This window comes from Macrobrachium nipponense, chromosome 5 (assembly GCF_015104395.2).
Source record: "Macrobrachium nipponense isolate FS-2020 chromosome 5, ASM1510439v2, whole genome shotgun sequence".
NCBI classification, from domain to species: Eukaryota; Metazoa; Arthropoda; class Malacostraca; order Decapoda; family Palaemonidae; genus Macrobrachium; species Macrobrachium nipponense.
In genome coordinates this window covers 12,942,172-12,956,587 of record NC_061107.1, presented here as the reverse complement: position 1 = coordinate 12,956,587, position 14,416 = coordinate 12,942,172, and the positions used below count along the sequence as shown (strand labels likewise).

Genomic DNA, 14,416 nt, shown 5'->3' with positions numbered 1-14,416 from the left:
TTCTATATCTCCGTGCAGAGGTCTTCCATTATATTTAAATGAGGCCTCTGTGGTGCTGTAGTGTTTTTCATTAACGAGTTTTATTTAGTTCTTTTTATCATTTCACTGAAATTGCAACTTGAATTAGTAACGTGACTATAGCAATCCCCTAATGCATATTCCATACGTAAAGATGACACGAAAGCTTGACACTATCAAGAATGGCAAAGTAATTCAGCTACCTTACCTTATTTCAGCCCTTAATCCTACTTATGCTCCAAATTAACCGCTCTTCATCCTCTTCACCAGACTCAAAATCTAACAGACACAGTGGCAGAGGTCAAGGACCTGAAGAAGGGGTCCCTGTACAACTTCTTCGTCGTTGCCATTAATGAGGAAGGAATGTCTCTCCCGTCTTCGGTAATCACAGTCAACGTCACTTCGGAATCGGCTAATGGCACTTCCATAGCTGGAGTCTCGTCGCCGCCTCACAGCGTCGTGCTGGAAGCGAAGACCGCTACTACACTCACCATCGGTTGGCAGCCTCCTATCCTGGCTCTGCCCACTGACAGGTTCAAGTAAGTAAACTCAAGATTCAGCAGCTTCCAGTGTTGTATTTGTAGGAAAATGGCCATGGTTCAGCTTACTGACAGGTCTAAGTAAGTAAACTAAAGATTCAGCAGCTTCCAAGGTTATATTAGTAGGAGTATGGCTGGCTACATAATTTCAAACATGTATGTCCAACATAGTTGATCATACACTGCCACAGAATGCAGCTGGTGTATGATCAAACTTTGGCGTAAATATGTATGGGCGAATATCAGACTGTTTGTCAATCTTTCCAGCCTGGCCATAAATTCTCAAATAGTATTATACGCATTGTTGGACATACATTTTTGAAAGTGTATGGCCCTCGATCCGACCGTCAGATGATCCCGTTTTGTGTCGGATATGCTATTCCGTTTCCTTAGATAACTAGATCGCACGTGTCATATCTGGTTTTAAATATGCCTTGCATTTCTTACTTGGAGTCTTTAAATGCTCCGTATGATGGAAAGACCGTTGTTAACATTCTTTTATAAGTATCTGCCAAATTAATCTGTATTTACGCTTTCTCCACGTTTTGTGTTAACTTTCGCCATTACAATTGGTCACTGCTTTAAGAATTGTCTTAATTTTATGGCTTAACATTTAGTAAAAAGTTTAGGTAGTGAATGAGTACTAATCCTTACTTGGTGCAGGATGCCTGTGTTGGAGATCAGTGTATCATTTCCTTCAGGTAGGAAAAGGTCATCATATATTCTAGTTGAAAGATGATCATATTCACGATACTTGGCGACTCATTCTCTTCTCTGGCAAGATGTTAAGAGAATCAATTCTTTTCGCACCTAGGTACAAAATCCACTACCAAGCTGTCACATCCGACGAGACCCCTGGGAAATACAACGAACACATCATCGGCCCCACGGCTTTGCGCCTGGAGAATCTGACCCCGAACACCCAGTACGTGATCTTCGTAACTGCCATTAACGACATGGGCGAGAGTCGCCCCTCGGAAACGTTACTCGCTTGGACGGATCCGGCCTATCCTGCCTTTGTGGAGGTGAGGATTGTTCAGGTTTTAGGACACCCCCCCCCCTCTCTCTCTCTCTCTTCTCTCTCTCTCTCTCTCTCTCTCTCTCTCTCTCTCTTGTGATAATTTTCCATTGTTATTCATGAGATTTTTACTGATGTTTCTGAAAACATTAGCAGTGATTGTGACTGATTATTTCTCTCTCTCTCTCTTCTCTCTCTCTTCTCTCTCTCTCTCTCTCTCTCTCTCTCTCTCCAATTTTTAAGTTTTTAATATGTTCGAAAATATTTGGAAAAACTACATGTTTTTTCAGTATATTAGTTATTATTAATACAGAGAATCTCTCTCTCTCTCTCTCTCTCTCTCCTCTCTCTCTCTCTCTCTCTCTCTCTCTCTCAGAAAGACTAATGTCACAGAGCATTCATGATTATTTGTATTATTTTTTTATTATTATTATTATTATTATTATTATTATTATTATTATTATTATTATTATTATTATTATTATTATTACTTTCTTGTGATCTTAAATGGAAAAATAAAATTCTGCAGCCTGAAATAAATATAGAATTATTATTATTATTATTATTATTATTATTACTCTACCTTCAGAAACCCACAATCCACCCAATCAACCTGATTGTTGAAGGAGGGAACATGACAGTTCTTTGCATCGCCATGGGGTCGCCGCCCCCAACTGTCTCTCTCTACATTTCTGGTCTGCTGGTCAATCAGGTGAGTGATGAACCTTCGTTAAATATTATTTTGGTGCACATCATGCGGTGCACTGTAGGCATTACTTAAGGTTCTTTGCAGCGTCCCTTCCTTAGGCCCCTAGCTGCAACTCTTTTCATTCCTTTTACTTTACCTCCGTTCATATTCTCTTTCTTCCGTCTTACTTTCCACTTTCTCTAACACCTTTCAGTCCCTCTTACTGTCAGTTTCACTCTCAGCGCTGATTGACCTCAGAGGTCCAAGAACTTGGCCTTTGGCTTCAACCCTGTATTCTGTTCTACTATGAATGATATTCGTGAGGTAGTAATCTTATCATTGATAATCAAGTTGAATAAAGTAAATAGAATAAATGGTATAATTCTCATCCAGTTTTTATCAACTTGATTTGTGATAGGAAATGTAATTTGACCTTTTTTCATTAGTTTTAATATTTCCAAGGTGATGTTCTTTATTTGCTTCTTAGATGTTTTCCTTGATATAATTCGTGATATGTGAGCTTTTTAAATTTAAATTACAGTTAGGCTCTGTTAGACCTTTCATTACTTATATATTAAATATTCACTGTCATAGTTACGTTTCATATATATATATACACACACACACACACACACATATATATATAAATATAATATATATATATATATATATAGATATATATATATATATATATATATATATATATATATATATAAATATATATTATATATATATATTATAAACTTAATCGAAATCCCACATTGCTTTCAGAATGTTACGAGACATATGGTAACCGTCGTGCCTAACGTAACGCGTAACATGACGGACATATCTTGTTACGCCGACAACGGCTACGGAACCCCAATGCAAGCATCCAAGACAATAAGAATATCTCGTAAGTAGTTTTCATTTTATATTATTTTATTTTAAGTCAATTCTCCTAAAAGGGGGCGTGGCTTCATAGAAGAGAAAGTATTCATGATTAAATTCGTATCGTCATTGCTGAATTGAGGATGAACCAAGTGTGCAGAAAACTTCTACAATGTTAGTGTGTCTGCCTGCTCCAAAACATGGGGATTATTATTATTATTATTATTATTATTATTATTATTATTATTATTGAAAATAGTTGCTAATTCTACGGCATTTAACTTGGAAAGAGTTTTCTCAATTCGTCTTGCAATCTCCTCGCTGAAGAAAAGAATTATTATTATTATTATTATTAGTAGTAGTAGTAGTAGTAGAAGTAGTAGTAGTAGTAGTAGTAGTAGTAGTACTATTGGAGAAACAAATCCACAGTTATGTTCGATTCTTTTTATTATTAGTATTATTATTATCATCATCATTTGTATTATTGAAAACCTTCCTTGAAACAAGAGGAATGTCATACCTCTCCATGTCAAATGGTGCATTGACGATTATTATTATTATTATTATTATTATTATTATTGAAAACTTCTCTTTAAAATGAGGAAATTAACCTCTCCATATCGAATGGTAAATTGACGATCACATCCTTATCATGAAAACACTACACCCTACATATAACTACGTATAGTAGATTCACATCAACTGTGCATCCAAGATCTAGGCCAGTCCCTTACGACGCTCCTGACTGGCTGTTGATAAGCCAATCACAGGGCTGGAAACACTCAGTCTCTCTCGAGAGTTCACATAGGCAGGATGTATGTTCCACTTCTCCTGAGGGCTACGTATTTCACTAGTGTCCCTCAGGAGAGGTGGAACAATCCTGCCTATGTGAACACTCGAGAGCGACTGAGGGTTTCCAGCCCTGTGATTGGCCTATCAACAGCCAATCAGGATCGTCGTAAGGGACTGGCCTAGACATCAGATGCAGAGTTAATGTGAATCTGTACTATAGTATTCTTGAATACCATGACCTATCTCTGAACGACCTGGGTGTTTTTCCACTCGGCCACAGGTCGTCCAATTATCGCCTCGGACCCCGTGGTGCGGGTCACTCAGGAGGACTCGGTGACCATCGAGTGCAAAGTGGACGCCTGGCCGGAGCCGTCTTTGGTCTGGTGGAGGGATCCTGAGGGCAGAGTCCCCGTCATTCACGGAGGGAATTACGTCATCCACCATCCTGCGGAGATCGTGTCGGTGAGTAGAAATACCAGCACTTCGTTTCTCGTCCTTCTCAAAGATTGTGTGTCCTGATTTTTCTCTTTATGTTGAAACGTTTAGCTAGAAATTGTCTTAATTTTTATCGGTATTTTAAAACGTGTAGCTAAATATTTTCCTAATTTTTTTTCATGTTAAAGCGTTTAGTTGAAAATTGTCTTCATTTTTTCCTGTTTATTTTGAAACGTTTGCATAAAAGTTTTCCTAATTTTTAACTTTAGTAAAACGTTTATGGAAAAATTGTCCTAATTTTTCTCTCTATGTTAAAACGTATAGCGAAAATTGTTTCCTATTTTTATCTTTATGTTAAAAAGTTTAGCTAAAATTATGTCCTAATTTTTCTGTTTATGTTAAAACGTTTAGCGAAAAATTGTCTTAATTTTTCTCTTCATGTTGAAACGTTTAGCGAAAATTGTCCTAATTTTTCTCTTCATGTTAAAACGTTTAGCTAAAAATTATGTCATAATTTTTATCTTTATGTTAAAACGTTTAAACTAAAAATTGTCCTAATTTTTCTGTTTATGTTTAAACTTTTAGCTAAAACTTGTCTTAATTTTTTCCTGTTTTATGTTAAAACGTTTAGCTGAAAATACAATCAGCAGTGTCTGGTCATTGTGGAAAACGTGGTTGGTATGGTGTTTGCGTCCCACCTCGGTGGTCGCGGGTTCGATTCTCGGCCATTCCATTGAGGAGTGAGAGATGTGTATTTCTGGTGATAGAAGTTCACTCTCGACGTGGTTCGGAAGTCACGTAAAGCCGTTGGTCCCGTTGCTGAATAACCATTGGTTCCATGCAACGTAAAAGCACCATACAAACAAACAAACAAACAAACATTGTGGAAAACCTTGACGTTAGAAGAAACCTTATCATGGTATAATAAAGAATTAAGGTAAACCAGGCGAAAAAAAAGACTGCAACCCAGAAATAATTGGATAGAAAAGAAAACTTCAGAATGTAGAACTGTAAAGAAAATGGGTACCGTAGCAAAAACAAAAAAACAAAACGAAAAAAATAGAAGCAAGACCAGATTTGGAAGGGTCCATTGGAGGGCCTCCAAGAAAAAAATAAGGGTAGGGATATGTTGAGGATAAAGTCTATCGATTTCTTTGTGATTTATAGCCCACTCTTAGCCTTCTCTCTTTTTCTTCTTCTTCTTCTTCTTCTTCTTCTTCTTTTGGTAGATTGGAGCGTAGGGTTTGTAGGCTTGAAAAGGTTATTAGGAATGAATGAATAAGCTTTAAAAGGTTATTGGAAATTAATGAATGTATGAAATTTAGTATATTTGGGCTGAGGAGGGTCATTCAGCGCCAAAGGTTGATAAGGTTATTAAGGCTTAAAACAGTGTAAGAGACATTAAGGTATGTATATATGTATGTACGTATGTATGTCAGTTTAAAACTGCCATACAAGTGTCCACGCCTTTTGGCAGCAGCGGGAGTAATGATAGTATAGCCAGGTCCTCTTTCATATGCCAGACTGAAAAAAACAGCCCCCCCCCCTTTTAACTACTTCACACTTCCGTTTTCGAATTTTTTTACTTCAGATAATGGTCTGTAGCTTGGTTGGCATTAGTCTGGCACTGTTTATTCGTCAGCAGCGCCATCTACTCCGCGTTGTTGTAAACATTTAGTGGTATGGTTTAGTGGGGGAACTCTGAAGGACTCTTATAAGATAGGTTTTGAGATTTCGTACAAAAAAGTTGAATTTAATGCTGTGAGTGCTAAGCTTCGACGATATTTGCTTGAATATGTTTTTTAGGTTCGTTTATGATTTGAGTAGTTTAGTGACGTTGGACCCAAATTTTATGATGAAAAGTACATCTTTATCTTCAAGCTTTTCCCATCCTTATATGGGGTCGCTGTTTATTAGTCTTCTCACGTTGCGACGCCAGTAAGATCTAACAAATAAATCAATTAGTCTTCTCACGTTCTTCTCCCACATGTCCCTGTTAACTGAGTCTCTCCATCTCATTTTTTGGTCTACCTCTCCTCCTTGTTCCGGCACTTCCATGTTCATGGTTCTTTTACATACAGAATCCTCCCCTCCTCTCTATATAACATGCCCAAACCATTGCAGTCGTCTCTGTTGCAGCTTATTTGATGCCCAACTAATACTTTTAATAACTATTATTAAAAGTACTAGCTGGGATAATTAGAAGTCGACAACTATCGTGAATAATGGAAGACACAAGGGAACGCTAAACAACCAAGAGAAATTTCAAACAAGAAACACGTGAATAATAAGTGCTTAAGAATTAGACAAAGCAAAGAGAAGATAGGTGCCAATGTCGAGCTATCAAGTGCCTTTGTAAGTCTGGTGGAAATTGACTGTGTTGTTCAACAACACAAAAATGAACGAAGTTTTGTTCAAGGCAGAAATAAAAGATCGCTTGGCATGATTGCTCTGAATAGCGTGAAAGGAAAGTTCTTTCGTTTATCAAATTGGTTCTCGTGTTTTTTTTTCTTTTATTCAGAACGAATGTGATTACTAAAAGCGAAACAGTGAAATAACCTAGTCATACGAAGGAAGATGGAATGGCGTGGTCGGTATGGTGTTGGCGTGCCACCTCGTTGGCCGCGAGTTCTGTTCTCGGGCATTCCATTGATGTGTGAGAGATGTGTATTTCTGGTGATAGAAGTTCACTCTCGACGTGGTTCGGAAGTCACGTAAAGCCTTTGGTCCCGTTGCTGAATAACCACTGGTTCCATGCAACGTAAAAACACCATACAAACAAACAAACAAGTTGGAATGAAGAACGTGAATGAATATGGAAAAATGAATAGGGTGTCACATACTGAAAACAAAGGGAAATAAATGTGAAAGGTTCTTAAAGTAAAAGACAATAAGAGAACGTGTTTTAGCGCGAGAACTTTATATCCAAGGAAGACAGCATGGAAAGGAAAGTGAAGGAATATGAAAACTGAATACGAAGTGTCATCCTCAAGACCGATGAGAGAAAATGGATCATATTATTATTAAATAAGACCAACGGGTATATGTGTTTTAGTGCTCGATACATGTGTTGAATTCCTAAACGATTTAACATTCTGTGCGCTCTGTTTAAATTTATGTTGAAAACAGTATTGCACATAAAGAAATGTAAAGTAGGTATTAAGGCGAAGTAAACATGGTTCTCTGACCTTCTCACGAGGAAAGTCGCTAACTGAAAAAATATAATGAGAAATGAAGTTAAAATAAAATAACCAACAAAGTATTATTATTTCTGTAGTTTCTAGACGTCGAACGTATGACTAATGACAACATTGTCGATAATATTTAAAATCATTTCGACTGATTTATGAATAGATAGAGATTATCTCCGGTGAAATATTCACGTGTCGGTGACTACTTCTATACGAATTTTATTTGCATGTAAGTTGGCAAGACGACCCATAAATAACTTCTCCCTTACCCAATTCCATTTTGGGTGAATAAACGATATCCTTTGGTTTGAAATTTAATGACCTACTAATCAATATTTAGAAAAAAAAACACTATTGACCTTAGGAGTGAGTATGTAACTCGGTGCTTATACTGTACTTAATTTCCTTTAAATGAATGTCTATTTCCATTAAGTTAATGTACGTAAGGTTTTCATATTCTGTGCTGGAAAGTATGGCAATATTACTAACCTGGGTACACCCTATATGAGGGAAGGGGTTGTGGGTACTCCCCCCCCTCCTCCTCCCCTCTTCCCCATTAACCACCACTTCCAATTCCCACATCCCAACAAAGTGTGATTGTAGTACCCACAGAGATATGTCCTAACCTATCTTATTTAAGGACACTGAGTCCTACCTGTTTTTTTTCTGTAAATGTAAGTAAAGGAGGCTTTGCGCATTCGAAAAAAAATTGCTCTTGCAGAAATTGAAAAGTTCAACGTATTTGTACTTTGTCGAAGTGATACTTAATTTGGACCAATAAGACAGAAACTTTTGTGTCCAGTGAATGCTTGTGGGCGTCTAAGGCATCTCAAGTAATATGTGTATTGGAGCATCTAAACGAATAATTCTTTAATTACTCAGTGTGAAAACTTCTGTTTCCTTTGCACTTGAAATAAGCATCCATTGTTGTAGTGAAACCATCTCGAGAGGGCAATACGGTAGGGGGTGGGGAGGGGGAGGGGGAGGGGGTGAGACGGACGAAATCCGGGAACTTCAAAGTTTGAACTTTGTTGAAGTTTTAATTTGCTGAAAAAGTTGCCTAACTGGTAGGTCTCTGAGAGACAGTAAATAGATTTCACAAGTGGCCCTTTCTAGCGCATGCGCTGTACGTGCTGAAAGTTGGGCGAACGATGCTAACGAACGGTGAGGGAAGTCGTTGTAGACGTCAGCTTTCAACTGTGATTAAAAAAAAAAAAGTTTGAATAAACGTCAAACGTCTTTGCTTTTGCCCAATTTTTGCATATATGCCCACTTGAAAGTGCAAAAAGAGGTTCAAAAGTAGGAAGTAAAGTAAGAGGCGACTTATGCTCGTAGAGCCTGTTAGTAAGTTTGATTTGGTTAAGTCTTCAGCTATCCGCGGCAGCTATATAGCCAAAAGTATAATTGTACCCTGTTGAAGGGGCTGCTCTAGGAGCAAGAGCCCGTGCCAGCACAATGGCTAGCTTATATCTAAAATAGCGACAAAAAAATTGTAAGTGGCTCATTTATTGACTGTGGACTATACTACTGAGCATTTATATGCTCTCCGCTAAATATTTAATTCCAGTGACCGTATCAGGCAGTAAAATGTATTTATTTATATATTTCACGTAGGTCTGAGTTGGACATTGTGGTCGTTCTCTGTTGGGAATCAGCTGAACCTATATCTTGTACTTTTGTTTATTTTTCATTTTTCATTGCGTAAGTAATGTCTTAATGTTATGTTTTGTGCTGTAGTCTGCTACCTAGTTTTTAAAATTCTGTTTATTGCGCTTTTGGCCTTCTGGTGCTATTCATATTTTAAAATCTGGATTTTTTTGCTGAAGCATAAGTACTATATAATTTCCTGAACTTACCAACTCACGTTCGAGAAAAATAATAATGAGTGGAGTGTCGGAACTTTGAACAGTTCTGCCAGAGTTGCCTCATCTGTGAAGTTCCTCTGAAAAATCTTTTTTCAGGGTCAGTTCAGATGGCTTGATATAGTCGAATTTTAGTCATTCTGTCGTACACTTTGTTGATCGTTGTGCCTCTGCCATTGAGACATCTTAGTTGTAGTCCCTCCAAGTCAAACATTCTTTTTTTTTTCCCTCTACCACAGGGCAGAGGAATCTACAGCATGAAGCTGTCCATCAAGACAGTCGGGGAGAACGAGACTGGCCTGTACTACTGCTTCGCCAGAAATGCCTTCGGAACATTCACACGCGTCACGAAGGTGAGTTATCCTGAGCGTAACAGAAGAGGAAAACAAAGATTGTCCACTTTAGATCTAACGCTTTTCTCTTATTTTCATTTAATCCCTGTAATGCACGTAGGAAACGTTGTTTACCTGTTTTCTGTGATATAACAGCGATTTGATTTTCGAGATGAGGTCCCAGTCTGTTTGACTGGGTGTGTATTTAGTTTCGTATTATATTAAGTTTGTTATCTCGTTTAAATTTTTAACTGGGCTATGTGATATAAATATATATATATATATCTATATATATATATATATATATATATATATATATACTTACTTACTTACTTACCTTACTTACTTACTTACTTCAGTCACTCCACATTATCCCCTCTTCCCTAACATTTTCTGTTGCCCTATATTCCGGTTGCTGTTTACAACTTCCAGTTATATTTGAGGTTTCATGCGATACTTTACAGTTATATTTGAGGTTTCATGCGATACTTTACAGTTATATTTGAGGTTTCATGCGATACTTTCCAGATAACATTGAAAACTCCCATCAAGCTCGAGATGGACGTAACGGAATGTTGCAGAGTGAACAATGTCTCCGACGCATGCGCAGATGCCTGCTCGTTCGACGAACTGAACTTCGAGCGTGTCATGAACAGAGAGGAGTGCATTCCTGAGTTCAGCAAACTAATGAAGTGCGCTGCAGGTAAGGTCTATTCAAATTTAAGCTTCTGAACTGACTAGACACACAACCAGGTTTTGTACAATAGACTGCATTACTTCCTGCGGTGTAGTAACAGTGTTCAAGTTACTGACTTTTGCTGTTTTGAAGCAGTGCTATTTATGTAAACTGACTGGTTAAGATTTAACACCATCCAGTCGATTATTATTGAATGGTTTTGGCCGAGATTCGCCACTCTTCTTCCTGCGGTCATTTTGCCATAAAGTTCCACAGAAAGAGGGTACCAAAGGTTTGTTAAAAGTTCTACAGAAAGAGGGTACTAAAGATTTGTTAAAAGTTCCACAGAAAGAGGGTACCAAAGTTTTGCTAAAAGTTCCACAGATAGAGGGTACCAAAGGTTTGTTAAAAGTTCTACAGAAAGAGGGTACCAAAGATTTGTTAAACGTTCCACAGAAAGAGGGTACCAAAGGTTTGCTAAAAGTCCCACAGAAAGAGGGTACCAAAGGTTTGTTAAAAGTTCCACAGAAAAGAGGGTACCAAAGGTTTGTTGGTAACAATAGTAATCAGTACTAATCTCACATGATTTAAAAGAACAGGATGAAAGTGTATTGTAATTCATCCTTACATTGAAATGTGTTATACATTCTATGATACTTCTCACCGAATATGAACTCGCAGGGAAAGGATACAGCAAGAAAAAGCAGGAGAATTGTTGGGTCAACTGCACCTTCTCAGACAAGTCTTCCTGAGTTGGTGGGTATCTGGTGGTGCAATTATTTCATTTATAAGAACAAATAATCCGACGTTTTCCCACTGAGAAGTCACAAACATTATTTCCTACTATATTCTAGATGGATCAGATCACAGAAGCTGTTGCAGTCAGAAAGGTGTGCCTGTACACTGCCTGGACTGGTGTCGAGGAGAGCCTGTTCCACGCCAGAATCTGTGTGTGCTCCAATGGGCTCCGCCGATATTCACCTGTTTCAACGAAGGGAAAGGTAAGAAGGATTATATATGTATATATGAAATAACCTCGAATAATAATTTTTTAATACGTAAGGTTGTATTCTCTTGATTTATTTTCGAGACATGGCGTCTTCTTCCCTTGAAACATTTCTTGAGGCTGAGTCTAGGCTAATAGCATGGGCGCTCGCACAGAAGGGCAAGTGACCCCTCTCCTCTCCCCGAAATCCTTAAAAAAATTTATATATATATATATATATATATATATATATATATATATATATATATATATATAATTGCATTATTCATTAAATAAATGCAGGTGCTGATACTGTTTTTGAAATTAACCTGCTAGCTCAAAGGGTCAAAAGTGTTTGCCTGCTTGATACCGGAAACTATCTGTGTTTATTAATATTTTGGCCCCCCTTGGTAAATATGCTGCGGGCGCCCATGCTGATAGTCTCGTAGCACCACTCTCTCAGACTGATTTATTTGCAAACTTCACTATCGCAAGGTTTTTATATTTATTTTATCCCCTTAAAATTTTTCAAGTTGGGTGAAGTAAGTTTGTTGATAGAACTTCTTTGTGTATTAAGTTTCATCTAGTTAATTACTTGGTTTCTAGTAGTCATTCATTTTGATAGAGCTGTTCGTGTAATTTTTGAACATTTGTTAAATAAAAGAAAAATTATTAAAAAAATAACGGTTTCTACGGACATGTTGCCCTGCTAATATTGTGTGACCTTGACCACTTTTAGTGTCTGTTATTTTAAACTCTTTTTTACCGGATCCCACATCGCCAAAGACATAATTTGGGCTGTTATGTAGACTACATTGTGTGATTTTATTGTGCGATTTTATTCTAACATTTTAGAAGGGGTTTGTTCCCAGAGCGTTGAATGGAAATATGTAGGTATTAAATAGACTTTTGCACTAGAAAACGTGTTATTGACTGGATAATCTGCAGGGATGAATTAACACGTTTAAATATCAGATAAAGACAAGACACACAACCAGGTTTTGTACAATATACTTCATTACTTCTTGCGGTGCAGTAACAGTGTTCAAGGTTACTGGCTTGTGCTAACACAGTGTATATTATAATTGACATCTTTGTATCATGAGAAAAAGACTAACAGTATATGATATATCATTGTCATGGTAACTTCTCTGCATTGTATTAAGAAGACATTAAGTGAAAATGAACAACTTGCAAAATGTTTAAATAAATGTGTGGGAGAAAGTAAGTTAAACAAGTGACATACAACACAGCTACCTACTTCCATGACAGATTTACTTACAAGTAAATGTCCTATTCGCCAGGTATGTTACCTGGACCTCCGCAGAACTTGAGTATCATAAGCGATAGCTCTTCAAGTGCCCATGTAGCATGGAAGGCACCTGTGAAGAATCCTCAAGCTGTTGAGTTGTACAGGTGAGTTGATCTCTGAAATCTCGAGTGAGAAGGATAGCTTCAGAAACTAATGGAAGTGTCAGTGAAGGTCATTCATCTCAAAATTTTACAGTAGCTCAATCTTGAGATACTAATTTGCCATGATAAGATTTAGTTTTCTTCTCCTAACCACATTTGGATATTCCAAAAAAATCTTGGCGGTTTTATACAGGAATTGTAGACAGCATTCAACAGAAGAACTACCTTGTGATAAAAAAAAAAAGAGCTATTTCACTGTTGTTGTAAACCTTCTGTCATTGTATACTATGTTTATACATCAAGACAAGACAACTTGTGCCAAAATTCTTCCTAATGGAAATGGTTTTTGTGATCCTTCTGATACAGTAGGCTGTACTGTGGTTTAGTAATGTATTAACTACCAGTGAATATCTTCTCGATCAATTACTGTGCTTTAGGAGTCATTCTGAAAGGACTTTTACCCTGCACTGTCTTCAGTAAAAAAAAAATCCATATCATAATTGGCTGTACATTTGTTTTTGTTTTTTAATAATGACCTGTGCTTCACAGAGTGTTTTGGCGACCATTTGGCAACCGCACTGCTATGAAGAACGATACTTCAGAGACTTCAATGACCATCAAGGGTCTCCAGGAGGGGATGACCTATGAGATAGCAGTGAAGGCTGGTAACTCTCAGGGCACTTCTGTTCTCACGCCTACAGTCAACTTCACTCACAGTTCTAATTATGTGACGTCTTCCAATTTACAAGGTAAGGGCTCATTGTCTACGTAACTTCTTTTATTTTTTTCTTCAAGAAATGTGTTTTAGGCAGAATACGACTTTAGGCTCTTATTTCAGCAATTTGTATGCAAATACTCTCGTGAATGCCTTCTTTACTCTCTTCAGCGTTCATCTTACAGTTCACCGGTGATGCGGAGCTATTCATTGCCATGACATGACCGTTAACTAATTCTGTCCAAGCTATGTTGACCCGAAATCTCAGAGATTGAGACATATGAGCATTGCATTTTTTGATGATTTTTCCTAGTGAAACTTTAAAGTAAACATTATTAATGAGGGTTTTGATGATATTCAGAATAACTTATAATGTAGGATTAAATTGAAATCTGATTCATCATCCAGACTGTATGGAGGATTAATGCCCTTGGCAGCAAAGTAGTTTATCATGGTTTGGCTACAGGGCCTTCCATGCATAGATAAAGGTACATATAAAAGCCATGTGGCAACTTCAACTAAAATAGTGGTAGCAACTGACGCCAGAGATCCTTGCAGAATTCCTAGGTGAAATGATAATCTAGTGGTACTCCTCTAATTCTGCTTCCAGTGATTTTTATTCAGGTCATAGCTTCGAGGAACTGAAGCCATTTGTATCTGTCAGTTTTATGGAGGGGAGGGAGTGGCCACCTAAGGCAAGATATGGAAGAAAGGGGCTAGCTTGGAGAAAGGGGTTCTCTTGGGATTATTTTCACGTCAACCCAAGAGAATTCTGGTTACAATGTAACAGCCTGGATACAAAAGGAAGAATGCAAGAGAAGTTGTCCTCTTTTACTGTAATGGTAGATTTGGTTCCAGACAGAGAAAAGAACACAGGGTATT

General features: G+C 37.5%; 1 protein-coding gene across 8 annotated transcripts in view; it reads left to right on the top strand.

Annotated features, from left to right (window-relative positions):
• Nucleotides 1–14,416, top strand: part of LOC135215210 (Ig-like and fibronectin type-III domain-containing protein 1) — a 485,867-nt gene that overhangs the window by 462,883 nt on the left and 8,568 nt on the right. For all 8 annotated transcript variants that reach the window (XM_064249702.1, XM_064249709.1, XM_064249708.1 and 5 more), the window contains 10 exons: nt 289–557; nt 1,372–1,582; nt 2,165–2,287; nt 3,035–3,158; nt 4,206–4,387; nt 9,653–9,766; nt 10,274–10,448; nt 11,276–11,422; nt 12,711–12,822; nt 13,369–13,568. In XM_064249702.1, coding sequence (XP_064105772.1) covers nt 289–557; nt 1,372–1,582; nt 2,165–2,287; nt 3,035–3,158; nt 4,206–4,387; nt 9,653–9,766; nt 10,274–10,448; nt 11,276–11,422; nt 12,711–12,822; nt 13,369–13,568 — 1,657 coding nt within the window. The remainder of the gene's footprint in view (nt 1–288; nt 558–1,371; nt 1,583–2,164; nt 2,288–3,034; nt 3,159–4,205; nt 4,388–9,652; nt 9,767–10,273; nt 10,449–11,275; nt 11,423–12,710; nt 12,823–13,368; nt 13,569–14,416) is intronic.